General features: G+C 38.4%; 1 protein-coding gene across 3 annotated transcripts in view; it reads right to left on the bottom strand.

Moving 5' to 3' along the window:
• wu:fa11c10 (protein FAM110A) overlaps positions 1–20901 on the bottom strand; it is a 45607-nt gene that overhangs the window by 8069 nt on the left and 16637 nt on the right. For 2 of the 3 annotated variants that reach the window (XM_067371038.1, XM_067371037.1), the window contains exon 2: positions 7876–11682. The exons of the other annotated variant lie outside the window; for it this stretch is intronic. In XM_067371038.1, coding sequence (XP_067227139.1) covers positions 9836–11179 — 1344 coding nt within the window. In that variant the 5' untranslated portion in view covers positions 11180–11682 and the 3' untranslated portion in view covers positions 7876–9835. Of the gene's footprint in view, positions 1–7875; positions 11683–20901 lie in introns of those variants that run through there. 3 annotated transcript variants of the gene reach the window in all.

Raw genomic sequence — 20901 nt, 5'->3', positions numbered from 1 at the left:
AAAAATGAAAACTCTGTCATTACTCACCCTCATGTTGTTCAAAACTCAAGTTGAGATATTTTTGATGAAATCTGAGAGGTATATGAATCCTCCATACACAGAAATTTAAAGGTCCAGAAAGGTAAAGATTTGTTCAAAAAGTTAACGTGTCTACAGTGGTTCAAACATAATATTATGAGGTGGCGAGAATACGTCAGAACACACTGATTCAGTATTGGCCGGCTCCTGCGTCAGAATCACACGCGTGTGTCGTGCTGCTCACGTGACCAACGTCAGCCAATACTGAGTCGGCGTTCTAACGGAGAACCTGGAGCCGTTGAACGTAAACAGCATACAAGAATAACACAGAAGAAATAGATAAAGAAGATAAAAAATTTTCAGCACAAAAAAGTATTCTCATCACCTCATAACATTAAGTTTAAACCACTGCAGTCACGTCGACTTTTTTAACGATGTCTTTACGATGTCTTTAAAGTGATGGTTAAATTGCTGTCTATGGTATGGATTTCATCAAAAATATCTTAATTTGTGTTCCGATGATGAACGAAGGTCTTACATGTGTGGAACGACATGAGAGTGAGTAATTAATAACGGAATTCATTTTTGGGTGAACTAACTCTTTAAGAGTACTATTAGAAAAACAATATTATATTATATTATATATAAAATAATAGTGATTAATCACATGATGTCTGAACAGTATTTATACATGGTAATGTCAAATTTGTTAAATAATTTTTTTATTTATTTTGTTAACTTGTAATAATAATTATTATTATGTTATATTAATATTATTTTATAATATAAAATGGTTATATTTTTATTAATAATATAATATTTTATTAATAACATTTAAAATTCTACTGGCTATTTGAGTCCTTTGACATGTCTCACCCAAAGAAAAAAATTATGGTCAACCAATTTCATGGTATATTTATAATATTTAAACATTCAAAATAATCTGACTCATACTCAGTATAATTCTCTTTTCAAGAGTTTTCATAAAACCTGTTGAACATGCAGAAAAAGAAAGCAAAAGATAGCGGAGCAGATATAGCAGAGTGTAACCGGAGGCAGAAACAGAGGAGAGGTGTGGAATTTCACCAGTTTGAACCGCTTGTTGTTGCCTAATGCGTCCTTGCTTGTAGCATTACTCATATCGTGCGTGTTTATCATGCAGGTTCTTTTCATCTCGTGTTATTATGCACCGTCATTTTTATCACTCGCCCCAGGCACCTACGGCCTACCCTGGCACATTCCGCCCAGTCTTGTCGAAGATGACCTGACCTGTCCTCTGACTCACCTGAAGCCCTTCAGAGCTGACGCAGATTGCTCCAGTAAAGGTGATCGAATCTCCGGATCCTCTTACATCAGACCTCGTCTCTCTTTCCACACCCCAGCCACCTGCACGCTGCGTCTGCCCCACTGTGGGTGCTGCGTTTCTGGGGCTCTGATAATGAAGCTCCCCTTCTGACTCAACACCTCTTCTCTCACCTCGTCCTCCCTGCGTCTTTCATGCTGTGAGTTTACCCGGCACTTGCAATAAATGTGCAAAAGTAGAAATTCAACTGTTATTGCTAAGTCCGCTCTTTTTTGTTCTGAATCATGGTTTTCAGTATGAAACCATGTTATATTGGCTTGTATATGGTTTACAGTTTGTTTGTGCCTGAATATGCAAAAGTGTAAGCCAAAGTTCACCACACATACTGTTTTTGTGTCAAAACATAAAGGATTAGCAACTAGCAGCAGACTAGCGAATCTTCTCTGTCTCCTGCTGGTTTCAGTTGAATTGTTTTGATGTAGTTTGTGGCCAGTCACAGCTGCATATCTGTCATGCCGGTTAGTGTCCCATTCAGACAGACATGTTTTGGAGGGGAGATTGTGGCGATTCGAGGAATGTAAATTACATGTTGCTAGTTCACTCACATAAAGCAGCGGAGCTAAAGAGCTGCAGTATATAATGCCGCCTCATTTAGTGTGATGTGTTTGTCCATCTTTCTATGCACACACTGAAAGAAGAAATACTATCTGCACACAAGTACGAATACCTCACCTCACAGACAAAGTATACAGGCACATTATGCCTTATGAAAAATTGAAGGTGCATTTGGGTGAGAGAGAGTCTTTTTAATATTTCATTAAAAGTTGCTCTTTCTTGCTCTCGGCGTCATTATCCTTCTGCATAGAACTGGGACAGGATGCCACTGCAACTTCCTGTCTGATAACAAAGACCAGTGGGGAGTGCTTTACAAATAAATCAAAATTGTATTGAATAATTTTGTTAGATTTCAAAATAAATATCTAAAATGACATTAATTGGTTTAAAAAAGATACATGTAATGCAAAGTAAATATTTTCAAATAATATTAAAGGGATAGTTCACCCAAAAATGAAAATTTGATGTTTATCTGGTTACCCCCAGGGCAATCCAAGATGTAGGTGACTTTGTTTCTTCAGTAGAACACAAATGATGAACTCCAACCGTTGCAGTCTGTCAGTCGTATAATGCATGGCAATGGTAACAAAATCTATGAGAGTAAAAAAAAAAAACATGCACAGACAAATCCAAATTAAACCCTGTGGCTCGTGAAGACACATTGATGTCCTAAAACACGAAACGATCAGTTTGTGCGAGAAACCGAACAGTATCTATATAATTTTTTACCTGCGCTCAAAGCAGTTGGACATAGTGGTGTATTTGAGGTAAAAAAATGATATAAATACTGTAACACAGTTCCGTATATACGGGAAGAAGGAGGCGGGAACCGGCGAACATTTAACGAACTTTAATACCCAAAATAAACAAAGAACAAAATGAAAGTAACACAAACATAATAAAACATAAAATAAAGTCCAGGCCTGGACCTCTCTCATCCTTCACTGTCGTCACGCCTCCTTTAATACTCCCGGAGCTCCTCCGTGAGAGACTCAAGGCCGGTGCGCCTCCCAGGTGTAGCTCGTTAACTCTCGCGCCACCGGCCTCCCGCCGTTCCCTCACGGCTCTCGCCCGCCCTAGTCGCCACAAATACTGTTCGGTTTCTCACACAAACCGATCGTTTCGTGTTTTAGGACATCAATGTGTCGTCACGAGCCGCAGGGTTTAATTTGGATTTGTCTGTGCATGTTTTTTTTACTCTCATAGATTTTGTCACCATTGCCATGCATTATACGACTGACAGACTGCAACGGTTGGAGTTAAAAATCATCATTTGTGTTCTACTGAAGAAACAAAGTCACCTACATGTTGGATGCCCTGGGGGTAAGCAGATAAACATCAAATTTTCATTTTTGGGTGAACTATCCCTTTAATAATTTGTAAGCTTTAGTAGAGTGACAATATTTTTAAATGTTTTTAAAAGTCCTTTATGCTCACAAAGGCTGCATTTATTCAATAATAATAATTAAAAAAAACAGTAGCTCCACATTTCTACATTAAAATAATCCAAATCATCCAAAAAATCTGTTCATCATATAAAGTATCAAGTAAATCCTGGCCACACTCAAAGCTTTTCCAATTGTCTGAAGCATTTTCTCTTCAATAATTTATGCCCACAACATAAATAACAAACATGTAGAGACAAGCAAAACTACTTTCCTTTCCACAGCAATAAAGGGAAGGATTTTGGGCGCACACACAAACAGACTCCGAGATTCAAACAGGAACCAGACAAACAGTCTAGCTCTTATCTACTAAAACACCTGCCTTCAGTTGGGACCTATAGTGTTATTTCAAAGAATGATGCAAAGACGACTAAGAGTTGGACACAACTGCATATATCTGTTCTTGAGTGAGGGAATGTGATATAAAGCTTATAAAGTACAGACGCCTGGTAATGAATATCCAGAGACAAGAGGAATTGAGCCATGAAATAAAGGGAAAAAAGCAGACAAGTAAGATAAAGAGTCTGAAAAGTTGATCATATAATTTTTTTTTTTACTGTTAATTTCTTACTCTGCAGTATTTAATTAATACTACATAATTTTACCTAATTTCCACTGCTTTCGCAATATCTTTATATAATTTTGTCATGCCAATAAAGCAATAAAGCAGAGTTAATAAAAAAAAAAAAATTTATATATATATATATATATATATATATATATATATATATATATATATATATATATATATATTGAACTGAAGTGAACTAAACTGAATGCAAACACACGAAATACGATACAAAATGCAAAATATTCATTACAAATATTTAAATATTGAATTGTTGTTGCCAGCATTCATTCATCATAAAATGAATTACTTGGTAGTATATGTACACTGTATATAAATATATAAATACATCTTTAGTTGCCAGAGTTATTCTGTAAACAACTTTACAGAACAACCTTCACATTTTACCATTTAAAACTGTTGTATTTTACACAAAAATAAAAATAAAACAATTCTTTTCAGCTAAATAAGCACAATAAAATTACATGAAATGTCCTGTTTTTTCACAAAATTCATTTTTTACAGTGTACATTGAATATTCTGCCTGAAAACTAAACTGCCAGTCTGAAGGGAGGGTGGAAATGACATCACATGACCTGGTTTACTAGTCAGAGTTCATGCCTAATCAACCGCGCCACTCATCCATCATGACCATGAGCCATTGATCTGTTGAGTCTGTTCGTTGAAGAATCTACTGACACACATCTAGCTCAGTTTGGAATTTTAAAAGATTTGTCTAACAGTTTTAGTGCTCGAACTGTCAGTGCAGATCATCAAGATTATTATTACAGGCCTATATTTTTAAATTTTTTCCCTCCTAGTTGTGTGTGTTGCATAAAACTGGATTGATTTCAGAATTAAGACACTGCACCTGATGCACAAATATGAAAAAAGGCTGTTGGCTTATCTCACAAGGACCACCTTTTAGTCTTAAATAATAAATAACCCTATGATCAAGGTCTTTTTAAGGAACATTTTTACAACTTACAGCAAGAATAGCAAAGCAATTAGGTCAAAGTCCAGATAAACATGGCCTTCATCCCATTGGCTAGCCCTCCTTTATCTCATGGGTTTAAACCCAGAGCAGACAGATATATAAGAATGCTCTGCATTTCCTGAAGAGCTTTCCCAAGCCAGGATCCTTGGCTCTTTCCCACCATACTGCACCGCTTCTCACAAACAATAAATCCCAATTTTACTGCCAATGAATTGTAAAGCCACTCATCCAAGAGTTTTCTACTTGTCTTTAAAATCAGCTCTCTTAAATATGTCTGTTGACTGAGAAAGTCAAATCAAATGTCCATGGGTGCAATTCATGCCTGTTGAATAGTGACCCTCTCTTGCTTAGTGTTTCTCTTTCAGGTGATGAAATATGAAATATTAACTATGCCTCAATGTTTGCATCTTATCCATTAGTGTTCCTTTCAGAATTCGGCCATTCGTACATTGTGGTTTTCCACAACCATTTTTTTTTTTAAATGAGGTCTTAAATTTATATACATTTATAAATTTACTTAGTTCTTAAACTTGTTTTTTTACCCTTTGACAAAAGTAGTGTTTTATGATCCATAATTCTGCACCAATCACCTTTTAAAGGTAGAGTTTGCTTTTTTTGTGGAAAACGAACATATTTTGAAGAATGCTGTTAATCAAACAATACTGGAGCCCATTGACTTCCATTGTATGGACAATATATATATATATATATATATATATATATATATATATATATATGAAGAGTTTCGTTGCAAAACGAGATAAATCCGTTTTTAACATTTTTGTCAAAACATGTTTATTACTATGTTATCATGTTATTATTTTGTTTTATGGTGATACGTAGCTGTATTTTTTAAGTTATGAAGGTTTAAATCAAAACAAACCAACTGCAGTTGAATTGATATTAATTGGAATGCACAACCAAAAAACAAGATTTTTGAAAAATTAAAAAAATGGATTTATCTCATTTTGCAACGAAACTCTTCATATATATATATATATATATATATATATATATATATATATATATATATATATATATATATATATATATATATATATATATATATATATATATATATATATATATATAAGATAGTCATACAGGTTTGCAACGACATAAGGGTGAGTAAAACAATGACAGATTTTTCGTTGTCCTTAGAAAGCTATTTTGTTATGAAAATGTTTCTTTTTGAAATCGTCAAAGTAGTAGCAATATGAGTTTTTCAAAATAGTAAATTTAAATGAGTATGTTTCTCATTCAAGTATATAGGAGTTGGTCATGGATGCCCAAAATAGCTACCCAGGCCCAAGGCAATGCAAAATGCGGCTGAGTGAACTGACTTTGCTTTAAAGGGACTTTGCTAAACTCCATACAGTCTCTGCTAAAGCATAGATGCTTTCAAAGTTCATTCCCACCAGCAATAGATTCTGATACTTAGGAGGACTAGCCATGACATAGATCTGTACAGCTTATCTCTTTAAATTTAGCTGCTGACAGTCTGGTTTTTAAGCAGATGAGAAGTAAAGGTTAAGTGGCTTCAGCTCATTGCAAATGAAGCTGGTGACTTGCAAATACTTGATGCACATCACATCCAGTTTCATACACATTTACAGACCCATATGCCCTGTGCATCTAATCAGCTTACGACCACATATCCCCCCCCGACTGCCTGTGAGTGAGCCCAAGGGTCAGGCAGTGACACACATTGCGGCTGCTGTGGTTTACATCAAGAAACACCACATACTCACTGTAAAAATCATATGTAGTGAAATCTTTCGAAGTAGAAGCAACACATAAACCTAAATAACTGTGACAATCAAGAAACTATCAATGTAAAATGATGAGTTCTTTACACCACCACAAACAACATCAGCTTATGCCAGTCAACAGCAAAAAAATATATCTGCATAATTCATGTTACCGTGAGTGCATTGAACATCAACATTGCAAAGTGAAACGGTTTAATTTGGGGGACTATTGTTTGTCTAACGTGTTTTATATAGATTCAAAGTAACTCACATTTCTCATCTGCAATTTAAAAAGACACTTGGATGAAATGTAATCCTTTTTTTTACAGCCTCACTGGTGCAGAAAAAAAAAAAAAACACTGCACACACCAATCTAATAACTGTAATGTATTTAATATGTGATCTCACTAATATCTAATAAAGGCTGGGGACTATAATGAACACTAGAACTGATTACTAGTACATAAAACAATCAGTTACACCAAGAAATGCTTATGAAACAATATCTAAACATTTGTTTTTCCACATTAAGTGGAAATTAAAATATATTGCCGGAGGCTCGCAGGTGCAGAAGTGTTTACTGTACTTTGTGTGTTGGTGAATGAAGCAGCTGGTGTGACAGTAAATACTGTATGAGCGCACTTCTCCCTCAGCTTCTCTAGTTCACTCGCACTCTCATCTGTCTACATGAGTTTACTGCACACGGAGAAAAACACACCTCACCCCAAACCACCTCACTAGGGAACAGCATTACCATAAATCTTTTTCAACCAGTTTCATTTTCTTGGATTAAAATGGGAGGTTCTTCAATAAAAACTAATTGGCCTGCAGAAGATGCTGTTAATCACACCTCTGCCCTCTTCATCTACTTACAAGGTTACATCCCCCTCTCTCACTGGCCGTAATTCTCTGCTTGTCTGCTCAAGGTTGGACATAATTCACAGGTGACTGGGGCAACAGGCTGCTTCTGTGACAGAGCTTCAGACTCAACCTCAGGGCACAATATTTTACAATATATGATACATTTGAAAGCAGACACGCACCCTTAAAGAGATAGTTCACCCAAAAATCAAGATCCTGTCATTTACTCACCCTCATGTCGCTCCATGTTGCCTTTCTTTTGTGGAACACTTCCCCCCCATACAACATTGTTTTGGACTTTTATTGTTTCAGACTTTCATAAAACCCACATTCACATCTGAGTCAAGAGGTTTGAATAGGAACATCTGGTTACTTCAAGTTTGGATCCTGCCTCATGTTTGATTGTATATGCCACCTTTATATTCAACACTCTTGTCTCTCAAGGGACAGAGTAAACATACTCAGAATGAAGGTTCTTCATGTAAAGTGGCTTTCAAAAGTGCTGCACCCTGGATTAAAATGTCTTTTGCCAGGAGAAGATCTAGGTTAAGTTTTAAACTACTCAAATGAATCATACAGAAAATGAGGAAGTCACAACTTGTTTTCAAAAACATCATCTCTTTATTGACATCTTCAAAAGACCGATTTTGCATTCAACTCTTTCCGAGTCAATGGTAAACTTCAGAGAACGAGCAGATCCACCATGTTACCTCTCCTACTTCAATAACTACTGCGCTGAACTGTTTGAGGGTTTGTACCTTTGTGTGTATTCTTCCTGGATGTGCTGGCAGAGCAATGTATTTCAATCAATAAATGTTTTGAGTTTACATTTTCATGCATTTATGGCTATATTTAGATTGCACAGTCAAGAAAAAAAATATTGTGCTTTTAATAAAGCAAAACTTTCTCTTAAATACTCTCACCCAAACATGAACATTTGTGTGGCCTCATGACTTGTCTATGTGCACATATTCAAACAACTTCCATCAAAATAACTTTTTTTCTGCTCTTTGTAAGGCTTTTCTTTTTCACAACAAGTGCGAAAACTCTGCAGTAAATAGATTTAACAGCTTTGATTCCCCTGAGAGCATTGAGCCAAACACACTCTCAGTTCTGTCAGCTCTCACACCTTACCTGTCTTACACAACCGTCTATAACTTAACCTCTCATAGAAACATAGAAACAAGCAGAAGGAACAGTCACAAACAAACAAAATCCACACAAATCATACATAAACATTAAGTTGAATGGAATGTACTTCCATATGGATCCATGGAATGCATGTTTGAGGAGTGCACATCGTGCAACTGTGCTTTGCCACATAATACAGCTGTACATCCACATGTGCATGCTGACAAGAGGCTCTCACATGCTTATATTTTGAACGTCTAAACTTATATTGAACAATAACAGTCTACCAGCCATGTTTGCAGAGGAGCAGTGCTTCCGTGGAAGCTCTGAATTCTTCACAGTATTATAGTCTTGCCTTCAAAAACATCTACACTAAAACATCTGACGCACTTGTGAATTTGACACCTATGGAGCAAATGTGTGTGCACAGTGAGCAGGGGTTTGTGTTAATCTCAATTTCTACATGAGTGTACTGGTAGGACATTGCCGTGTCATCTAGGTGTGCCTTATTAAACACGTCCCTGAGGTCTTACTACAACCGACAGCAAATGACGACCTCATAAACACAAGCATCCTAAACATCTTCAATCATTCTTCAACCAATACAAAGATTTCTAAAACTAGAAAGTACCTGCTTCATTTCCAGTACTATGAACACAATGGTTCCTAGAGGAATTAGCTTAGGCCACGGGTCCCACAGCACTGCTGTTTAATAAAGACTTTGTACCTGAACAGCACCAGCACAGCAGATCGACTGCTGCCTTCATAATCAAAATCATAATCATCCATTCAATCACTTTTAGTGCCTTTAGCATTAGTCTTATTGCTTGAATCAAAGTGTATCAAAGTCACAGTGCTGAGAGTCTATAGTATTCTGCATCTGGAGGTGCGTCATCCTTGCAGAACATCAGACGCTCGAAAAACAACAGGACGTCCATGTAAATTCTATGTAACAAACATCATGAACATTATCCTTATAGTAAGGCAAATACAAACAAGACAAATATTTGTCAGAGCCTTCAAACAAGAACGTAATAAATATTCGGTGTGTGATAAACATCAACTGAATTCCACAGCAAGTCTCTGTTCCATTTATATTGTCTATGTCTGGTACTCATGGGTTGATAGACAGCCAGAGAGAAGCTCCTAGACATTGGAGATGTTTTGTGAGGCATCCCGTGCTTGTCGGATACCGTAGAGCCACTTAATGACACGTGCATTCCTCTCGATGACTGAGATGCCGTAAGGAACACGCTCACTGGGCTTGATGGGCCCATCATCATCGTCATCTTCCTCTTCCCCTCGCCGTCCTTCCCCGCAATCTGAGCTAGAAGTACTGACGCTGCGGAGCTTGGAGACTGAAACAATGTCCGAATTGGCCCGTGCGAAGCGCTCCACGCCACCCATTCCTTCCACCTCATCTGGGTCCAGCCCACAGTAGTTGAAGAAGCGCTCCAGGTCAGCTGTGGCCCGAGAGTAGCGGTCGCTCAAGTCTGACTTGGACCGATGGAGGGAGGGGTGCTTCCGGGTTGAACCTGGACGTGACCCTCGAGAGCTGGCTGAAGAAAGGCGAGTAAAAGCAGGGGAAGCCGGGGGGAGAATGCCAGGGCGCAGAAACAGCGGGCTGGAGGGTATGCAGGGGGATGGAGGGTGTGCTGCCGAAGGTAGCTGCTGAGCAGGAGGTGTCGGAGGTGCCTGTGGCTGGGCTATCTGTGGTTGAGCTACTTGGGTTTGTCTAGGTTTGGGTTGTAGAGGCAATCTCTGAGGTTTTCTGTTCTCCGCCTGCGGTCGCACATCCACTCGCCGCACAGTTACAGAGTTGGGGGTTCCGTAACTACCTTGTGGTACCAATCTGGGAGCTCTGGCAGGGACCGGAGGAGGCCTTCGGCTGGGCTCTGTAGGTGAGGATTTATTGTTAAGAGGAGAAGAGGTGCGAGAGGAGTTGGGCGTTGAGGCAAGGTGTGCTTTGAAGTTGATGCAGTGCTGAGGTTCTGCAGATTGTCCACTACCAACACTGTGACCCCCAGAAGAGGGAGAGGAGGCTGAGGGAGAAGGAGAGGAAGGGGTAGGGGAGGAGGCAAGTGGCCCATCGCAGACATTGATAAGATTATTCAGTACTTCCAGGTTGAGTTGTGGTCCTCTGCTCATGCCATGGTCCGGTCCGTTCTCTGTCTCAAGTAGCCGCCGGGTAATCTTCCTCGCTGGTGGAGTGTTTATTCTGCATTGCATCATCATGCTTGGCGATAACAGCGGTTTGCGGATGATTGGGGGTTTCACAGGTTCTTGTCTAGTGAGGGCTACTTGTTGACTCTTTACGTATTTGGCCTTGTCAGCTTCCAGGCGCTCAACTGCACTCAGCTTCCGTGTTCCTGTCTCAGGCGCTCTACGGAAGTAGTCGGGGCCTTTATTGAGGATACGGAAAGGCATGGCAGAGGTGAATGGACCCCCAGTAAGACGGCCATCTGTAGGACGGAGGGTCTCCACTGACATGATGGGTAGCAGTGGGATTAATTTAAGAGGAGAAATGAAGACCAAGGGTCAAAGTTTTCTTTGCAATCAAGAATGTCTTTTGAATGTCGTCCCAAGAAAGACTTTTGTAGTCACAGGTCTCTTTATTCCTTCTCCTTTGTATTTTAAGCTCTTTTTTCCCCACCTTCAAGGACCCCTTTAACTTTCTTACCAGTCTGAACACTCCTGCTGCTGTTATTATTTCACTCTTTTTTGTGTGCCGGCTTCTTGCCTCTATTATCTGCTCTCTCCCGAGTCCGGCTTATTGAATAGAGGCCCATGGGATGGGGTCATAAAGGGTCGCATTCCACATCAGTCCGGCTGAGTGACCCACCAGGACGGGGCAGATCCTGAAGTGAGCTCTTCGCAGCTGAAATGTTAGCAGTTCTGGTGAAACACGGTGGCTCAGTCTCCAGATGTCTCAGACTTGTAAAACACTCCTTGAAAACCTGAAACTCCTTTTCTTGAAATCCTGCACTCTTTTCCTGGAGGAAGGAGAGAGAGAAAGATGCTGTCAGACATGGGTAGGCAAAGAGAGGACCTCCTTTCACTCCCTCTGCTCCACACATACCAGACACTGGAGTACTCTAGAGCGAATGGGGGCAGACGTTTGGTTTTAATGCACTGTCTGGCCCCTCCCACTACACTCTTAAAGCCTCCAGATGCTACATGTGTGAGCAGCCAATCAGGAAAGAAAAAAAATGTTACACAAGAGGAGGAGAAAGGAGTAAGCCAGCAGATGATCTCTGATTGGCTGAGGGTTGGAACTCTGACCAATTGCACCCTTCCCCCCACTCACAACAAACACTCCTACTGGATTTTCATTCAAATGTGATTCTTTTAAAAGAAAAAGAAAAGGGGAGAGCTAAAGAACAGCTGCAATCTTTTACATTCAATTACATCAAACAGTGGTGTTTTATGAAAATATTTAAATGCCCTCCTTTCCACTTGTTCAGTGTTCAAGAGCGTACAAAGGCGCTTTGTGTAGTGTCTTTAGAGTACATTATAGGCAGATTATCATGTTTTGTATTCTGGTCTCAGACTAGATATAAGCCAAAGGCTCATTTAAATCTGTCTGAAACACTCATGAGCAACCACACAGCTTGACTCAGACAAGCTAGTTTTTCCATATACCTTCAGACTATACACAGACTAGAAAGCTGCTCTCAAATCAGTTCTGGCTCAAATTTAGACTCTTCTCTCACTCTCTCTGTCTTCACAACTTATAATCATTTCATATTCTCTTGATCCTCAGTGTCAGGGGAGTGAAGGCAATTTTTCCCTTCCCTGTTCTCCTTTTTGTTACTGCATTAAAGGTTTGGATTACATCATCACATGCGCTGAGAGGCTTGCTCATTGCCATTTCTCACCATCATCATCATTATATTCAAATACACATTTTTAATTAATCTTTTTATAGCATGACTTTGTGTCTAGGCCCTCATCCTCGTTACGCTCCCCCTCCCTGTCTTCCACTAATAAGATATAAAAGACTCAGTACAATAGAAAGATACTGAGACATATTCTCTTACCAGGCAACAGTTCACTTAAAAATAACCTAAATATAGTTTTAAACTAATTACAGAACAGAGTGAATTGCCTTTGGAGAAAACTGTTAATAACCTTACTGACATTTGCCCCAAAGACTGCACAATAAATAGAAATAATTGCAGTGCAAGCCAAGGAGCTCCTTGGCTTGCACTGCAATTATTTCTAACATGAAATCAACGTTGACCCCATTTGCTTTCTTAATGCATGTTTCGTGTATTATTGTGAATATTTTATCAGTGAATGTTTTTCAAGATACTAAAAATAGTGTGGCTTTGTAAACTGTTAAAATGTAGTAGCATGCTCTTCCTCTGAAACAACTTTCCTTTCCTGCTGCAGTCACTAGACGAATGTATGATCACATGTAGCTTTTATTTTAACAATTTCACATTCATTTTGACTCGATTTTGGTCTGGAACGCCCACTTTATACAATTCACTCCAATCCCAATGGATGAAACCGAATCATGCTATATTTTTCCTCTTAAAATATCCTTTTTCTCTCACATTACGCAAGTAAAACAGGTTTCAAGTGGTAAATCATTTTAACTTTCATGTCATGCTAATTATTAGGGCTGGGTTAAAAATATTGATTTCTCGATTCTCATTTGAATGAACCAATATCGATTCTTAAATCCCAAGATTCAATCTTTTAATCTATGAACTAAAAACATTATGTGCAACGTGCCTCCCATCCATTAATTCACAAATAGCTTTGTGCTTTGCTACTTTTGATATGAAACAAAATCTTGGTGCTTTTTGATGTGGCATGACAGATCAGTGTCTGCTCAGTTCAAACAACTAACTAGTTAGTTTAAAAACTCGTTAACCAAAAAAAGAAAGGTGCATTTTGATAAATATATGCACTTTATTTTATTATTTTCAATTTTACATAACCTGTTCTTCAATATTTAATACATGTTTGAATAAATCCATCATTAAATCAAGTTATGACAGCTACCGTTTAAATGTTTATATTCCAAAAACGAACTGATGTAGAAACATGTCATGTATGTATTTTTGCATAATGCAGTATTTACCATACATTGACTAGACTGTGGCGGCCCGCCACATTCTAATTTGTCCCGCCACAGTCTCAGAATGAAATGGAAATTAGGTTTGTCGCGATATATAAATTACCGTCTGATAATTGCGCTCTTTTATATGGCAAAAGTGGGAGTCATAGAGCAAAATAAGTAGACTAGCACCAATTAAGTTTTCGTGCACTATATTCAAAGTCATCTGAAGCCATTCCATAGCTTCATGTGAGGGACAGAAGAAATATACATCGATAAGTTCACGGTGAGAAACTCGTCTTCCCTCCGCTACAGCTGTCAATCATTCAGCATTTAAACAGCGCGTCGCGTTCGGTAACGACAGTCAGCACGGTAAATTCTCCAATATGATATATTCCCATTATAATACTTGATATGTAGATAAAGAGCTGTGGATTTGCATAAAATTACTTTATCTTGCTGGAGTTTATTGCTGTTTCTGAACGATGTCATCATACTGACTACAGGATGTCTGTTAGATCGCACAACACAAGGACTATGAATTTGTGTCACACGCACAATAACTGGAATTTAAAAATGAAAGAAACAAATGATTAATAAACTGTTAGATACAGTCAGATGTACACAGGGATTCTCTTTGTACCGTGAACTTTTCAATGCGCAGCACAACTGCGCGCTCTGACTCGATATTGCTTCAAGCACATCATTCTGCACCCGGGATGTGCATTAGCGGTTTTTTTGCTGTTGTTTTGAAGCGTTTCATATCATCATGGTTTTGCACACTGAAAGATTATTAATAGCCTATTTTGTACTGTCGTATCTATAGCTTGTTGCCCCATTAAAAAGCTGCACAATACATTTAAAATAAGCGCCTTTTAATGTTACATTAATATAAAAACATTTAATTATTTACATATAAATCTAATATAAATGTTTTTTTTCATTTCAGAATACAAATAGTAATTTTAAACTTTTTATTAACATTTGGATTTATAAAATTACTGTGCAAAGTTTTTAGGCTAGAATATTTTTTTGCTGCTGAATTATTAACTCGCCTAATTTACTTATTTATTTATTGGTCAGCTTATGAATATATTTTTATTCATTTGTTATTTTTCTCTATAATGAGATGGTGTGTTTAGTGCATTCTGGATTGGTTAACAAATCAAAGATACAGGCTCCCACTAATAAATTAATTCAACAAAGGTAACTTCTTTTGCTACATATTTTTAATGGTTTAAATGTGTACTCTACATGTTTGACCACTTATGAACTATCATTTAGCCTACTATATGTTGTGTACATGACTAATGTGCCCCACCATCACAAATAAATAAATTACTTTTAGAGCACAAAATTGTTTACAAGAGAACAAATTTCTTTATTGATCTAGTCACGTAATTTTGCTCTCAGAATACACCAGATTTATGCATTTAAATTAAAAATTTACAAAATTTTCCTCCGGGGGGCATGCCCCCGGACCCCCCTAGAGGAACCGACGTCCACCCACCACAGTCTCCCAAAATCCTGTGGGAAACACTGATAATGCCATTTAAAAGTTATTATTATAGCATTATTATAATAAGATTGGCCTTATGTGCAATTGTAATGTTTGTATCCATCTTATTTTTATCGTAAAACAGCCACAGCCAATTCAATAGGTGTGTTCGACTTGAACAACGATTGGTGTATGACATCAAAGTACCGCGAGAGCAATTAGAGAACAGATGGCTCTGTCTGCTTCCAAATTGCTCTCACAGTATTTTGATGTCATACACCAACCGTTCTGCACAGTGCCACTTCAAGTCGAACACATCTAATTTGTCTGTCTGGCTTTTGGTGTCATCCGCTTCCAGTTATTTTTTTGTTGTATATTGCAAACTTTTTATTTTTATTTCCTACCTAATTATTTTGGTACAACTTTCCATATCCTCATTATTATACCTTTAGCCAGTGCTGGTCCTACACTTCTGGGGGCCCTAAGTAAAACTTTGTGAATTTGCTTTGGATACAGGATTAAAAACATTACTGTGACCACTAATGATTCCATTGTGGTTTTTGCATCATTCAGATTCGGGACTCTGACTCATAGGTGATTACAAGACTGAGACAGCAGACTGACAGGTACATTAAAAGTAGGTTCAATGGGACTGAGAAATGTCTTGTGTTGTGGAAATAGAAACATTTAAACATGCTTGGCATGCCTCTATCTATTATTGTGTCTTATAAGAGGCTTATGGACAGAGTAATGGAATAAATGCTTATCCAGGTCAAATTCTGTGGTGCATTTAGATGATGATCTACACACACACACACACACACACACACACACACACACACACACACACACACACACACACACACACACACACACACACACACACACACACACACACACACACACACACACACACACACACACACACACACACACACACACACACACACACACACAGCTGTCTCTCAATGGCCAGGCTTTTAATAGAAGGCACAGTTGCTTAGGACCCTGCCATGCTGCTAAGGGTGAGGCAGCTCTAGTGTCCAAAAGCCAAAATGGATCATCATTCCTTCCCCTCCACATCTCTGTATTCCCTAGTGCTACACTGGCCTTTACCAGACACCAACATGGAGGAAAGCTCTTCCACAGGGACCATCGACCACAAGCATGAGGGCTTACATAGACAAATATGGATAACAATAGCCATGTTTACATGGACACTTTTTGTTTCAAATCGGAATTAATTCAAATGAATTTAAACATAGTGTTTACATGAAAACTATATAAAATTATCAGGTTGATGAGCTAGTTTACATGTCACATGTTTTAAATGTATATGTCACGGATTTAATTGTTTGACATGTATATGTTTATTTATAGTATATAGTAATGTTTATAGTTTCCTGCTGTTTTGGCGCATAATAGCATCCTCATTTTCTTTGTTGTAAAAAGCAGACTTATTATTTATCTATTTTGGGTCCCAATTAGGAGACAATGAGCACACGAGAAGCTTATATTAATCAAGCAGTAAAGATGCCCATTCCTGTGCCCAAAACAATGTGCCTGCAGTCCGAAGCAAGCACTTGTGGGACAACGCTATCCTGCACCACTTCACAGACGATGAGTCAAAAGAGAAATTTATATTGACACTACAGTAATTATTATACTCAACAACAACAACATCAGATCGTTCCGTCAGTATGTCATTACGCCATTTCTACGTCATTGCACATGAACAAAACTTTCCAGTTTCGGTTTTCAATCCGGTCAAGTGTTTACATGTCCTATCAAACAGATTAGAAAAGGTTTATTCCACCCCTTTCAACTCGAATGAAATTCCAATGAGTTTGGGCATTTTCATTCCAATTGAGGTGTTTATATGGAGCATTTTCATCTGGATTGGACTTTTAAACCAATTGTAATCGTAATACAATTCACCATGTAAACGCACATTCTAGGCTTGTTAAGTCATCAGAGCCCCCTCTCAAAAATATTTAACTGCCTGATACCTGTGTGAGATAAGAACGCAAGCAGCATACAGCAGATGTAGCATAGGCCTGTGGTTCCCACTTAAACTATATACTGTTATTGGAAACATTATTATAGTTACCAGTATTTTCACTGTATGGCAGATAACATTTAATTGTTGAAATTAAAAGTGTACACTATCTTGTTAAAACGAATACACTAAAAGTCCATTTAAATGCTACAAGTGAATTCAGGTATCATATTATATGAACTTTTTTATGAAAAAATTATATTTTGAGATTTGCGACAGTTAACAGTGTTATTAAATCAAGAGTGTAAAGGTCTGAACCTGATCTTTGAATGAGTAAAAATACAGTTCTCCTGTGCAGACTGTAATAAGCAGAGTTTGGTTCCCAATTTTGGGTTGCAACCCACCTGAGAACCACTGTTTAGAGCAATGATATACTCTGTCCAACAGGAGTGGAAATCACACTCATCTTACAGCACACAGTGATCCCAAAACCATTAACGTGTTTACTTCTCATGTAAAATAATATCCCCAAACAGAAGCAGACACACACAGTGGAATGTGAGGGTCACAAGGGTGAAGGTGGCACGAACAGCCCAGCTTTGGGCACAACCGTGGTGTGAACTGATTGAGATAACAGAAGCATTTCAGTAGTGAGCCAACTGGACCCAGAACACTGAGGACGTGGGGAGAGCCAGGAATACACACACTTAGAGCCATACACACCCACGGCAGACTGCCACAACCACAGAAACACACAGGCATCTCCAAAGCAAACCTTTCTGGGCACAAAATAAAGATCTGGTCTTGATTTCTGAGAGCTGATGTAATGTTCCCCACAGCGTTTAGTGGTGTACTGGACTGTTGGTGAAGCCGCAAAAAACGAGAATGGAAAATGTTTGCTAACGGCTTGAGCATAGCATATAACAGTGCTCTTTTTGTGGGTGTTTTTAAACCTAAATGGATGTATAAATTTCCGATGTTCATTTTATTAAAGTTTAATGATTTAATGATAGTACACTACGTGGAGGAAAATGTGATGCAAATAAGCTAATCCAAAAACCACTGGGGGATTGGGTGAGGGCTGGTCGAGCGCGGCGGTCTACAGCTGCAGGGACAAAGTAAAAAATGACCTCACCAATTTCGGCTGAAAGAAACTCCGCAATGTAATTAGAGGGGAATTCTGCGTGACTGAAAGGGATCTGCTACTTTAAGGATATCTATCAATTACTGCTGCGACAACAGGCCCGACACAAGAGATACACGTGACAGAGGAAAATAAAAATATGGAAGAGAAAAATGAAAGACAGAGAAAGTAAGTGAGCGAGTGAAAGAGAGAGAGATGTGGGTTGTGATAGATATCTAAAAAACAGAGATAAAGAGTGAGATAGTTGATAGATGTTTTTAATATTAAATGCATTAAAAATTTACACAAAAAAGACAAAATAAATTAAGTTTATAAAGATAATGTGAGTGTTGCTTGCCAAAGCAAATCTCATCACCACAATGTCAAGGTGTTGCTATGTTCTGGAGGGTTGCTAGGTTGCTTACTGACTCAAATCAAAAAAGCCCAGTCTCTATGAATCAGGTCCTTGGGGGGGACGGGATTGGGAAAGATCCACGAGCTAGGACTCGAACTCAGGTTGCCTGAAGCACAACAGCACTATATATCGGCGTGCTGCCCACGAGGCTATCGGCACCAACGTCCTTAGACATGGTTCCTCTTTTAATGCCCATTATATTTTGACACTTTTTATCTTCCAGATAAAAATAAGACCAGTTCAGCTAGAAACATGACATCACATCTTTCCTTAACAAACTGCACCATTTGAGGCACCATTCATGTTATGTGCCAAAATGCAACTTCACTTAAAATTGAACTTTAAGCAGTCTGGTTCTCAACAAGAGGGCTGGGGCCCACAATAATGGGGCCTCAAACTTTCAAGCAGGCCACATGATGACTTAAATTTATTTAAATTAACATAAAATTATTACTATAATTAATATTACTGTTGGTTAATACATATAATTATATTATTATAATTTTAACATTTAACAATTCAATTAAAATTCTTTAAAAATTATTCAGATTCATTTCCATCAATTTTTAATGAAGAACACACAAAATGAATAGCTTTCCATATAATTTTGATTAATTCATTATTAATTTTTACTCTTTTATCTCTAGATAGATTAGTCTAAGAGACCAAATTTCAGTCAGAAGTGACCCAAAACTGTCCTAATTTTGACAAAATGTATAGTTACTGTGCTCCGCTATGGAAGGGAAGAATAGTATTGGTGATGACTGTCCTAGTTGTACAGTTGCCAGGCTTGAAGCACTGATGCGAAGCTCCTGGATGTCAGATTGTCTATGTGAGGCCTTTGTGATTGGAGACTGACAGCTCTAAATAGATCAAAACCAACATTTCCTGCTCCTAGCAGCCCAGAGGGATTCACTCTGAGGCTGAGTCACCTGTGCAAAGCTATTAACGTGTCAATATTCCAGGAAGTTCCTGTGAATCTTCTCAGGTACTGAGCGAGGATTGAGCATAGAAGACCTGACGTCACTATGAGTAATAACAGAATTCAGGAATCCCTCCAAACTGGGAACATGAGCCATCCTGCTGACATAAGCGGAAGTTATGTAATGAAAAAAGAGAAGGAATGTGAACTCAGGTAGAGACCATCACAACCCTCTGTAGTAAAGAGACACGGTGAGGTAAATATTACCTCTGCAGGGTCATTTTCTGCATGACACCAAATGAAGAAACTGATCAGAAGAGTCAGATAAGATGAATTCTGGATGAGACCCCCTATTCAACAACAAGTAGATATGTATTTTAAGTGCTTTTATGTGACAGTTCTCAATTGATTTATTGATAACGGCTCGTTTCAGCTGCATTTAGAGTGAATCTGAGTGGCTGTGGCCAACAGATGAACCTCATTTGTGGGACCGCTTACTTAAAGATTTGACCTCTTGCACTACACTGTAGGTGTTAGGTGTAAGTACAAGCTAACTAGCATCATTCCCAAGGGTTTTCCCTGGCGGTTTTTACTGCATTGACAGAGTCGCACCTCTCACTCAACTCACCTCAGCGACCGCGATAAAGACGCCCCAGAGGTTTCAAGCCTTTAGCCTGATAACCTTTCACACCGCCTCCATCCATAACCACCACAAAGCTCTTTCGGTGAGGGAGAGCTGGTTATAAATGGTTTTAAACAGCCTTCTCTTCTCACTGTGTGGCAAAGCAAAGCACAGCTGTTTCCCCTCCATCCACAGCAGGCCAGGATGACCTCTCAACATAACATCATTAGACAGAGCTGGTATTGTACTAAACATCCCACAGTTAGACCAGGAAACAACACTGAATATCTGAATGAGCCCTCAGGATAATATCATCTTTCATCTCCCATTTATTATTACAGCCAATATGTGGATCCCTGAAGAGATGTACATACAGTTGCCCTTAGTGCCATTTCTTACACTTATAGTTTACCCAATTAAATGGGGGCATAACAGACTTCTTTTGTTTTTAAATAATGATTATAGCATTTCTAGAATTATTTACCAAAAAATTACTTTGGTAATCAATTAATGTCAAGCATTTCTTTGGTTAATCAAATAAAAACAGTGTTGTCCTCCAAAA

This window comes from Chanodichthys erythropterus, chromosome 20 (assembly GCF_024489055.1).
Source record: "Chanodichthys erythropterus isolate Z2021 chromosome 20, ASM2448905v1, whole genome shotgun sequence".
NCBI classification, from domain to species: domain Eukaryota; kingdom Metazoa; phylum Chordata; class Actinopteri; order Cypriniformes; family Xenocyprididae; genus Chanodichthys; species Chanodichthys erythropterus.
This window is presented reverse-complemented; position numbering and strand designations above follow the sequence as displayed.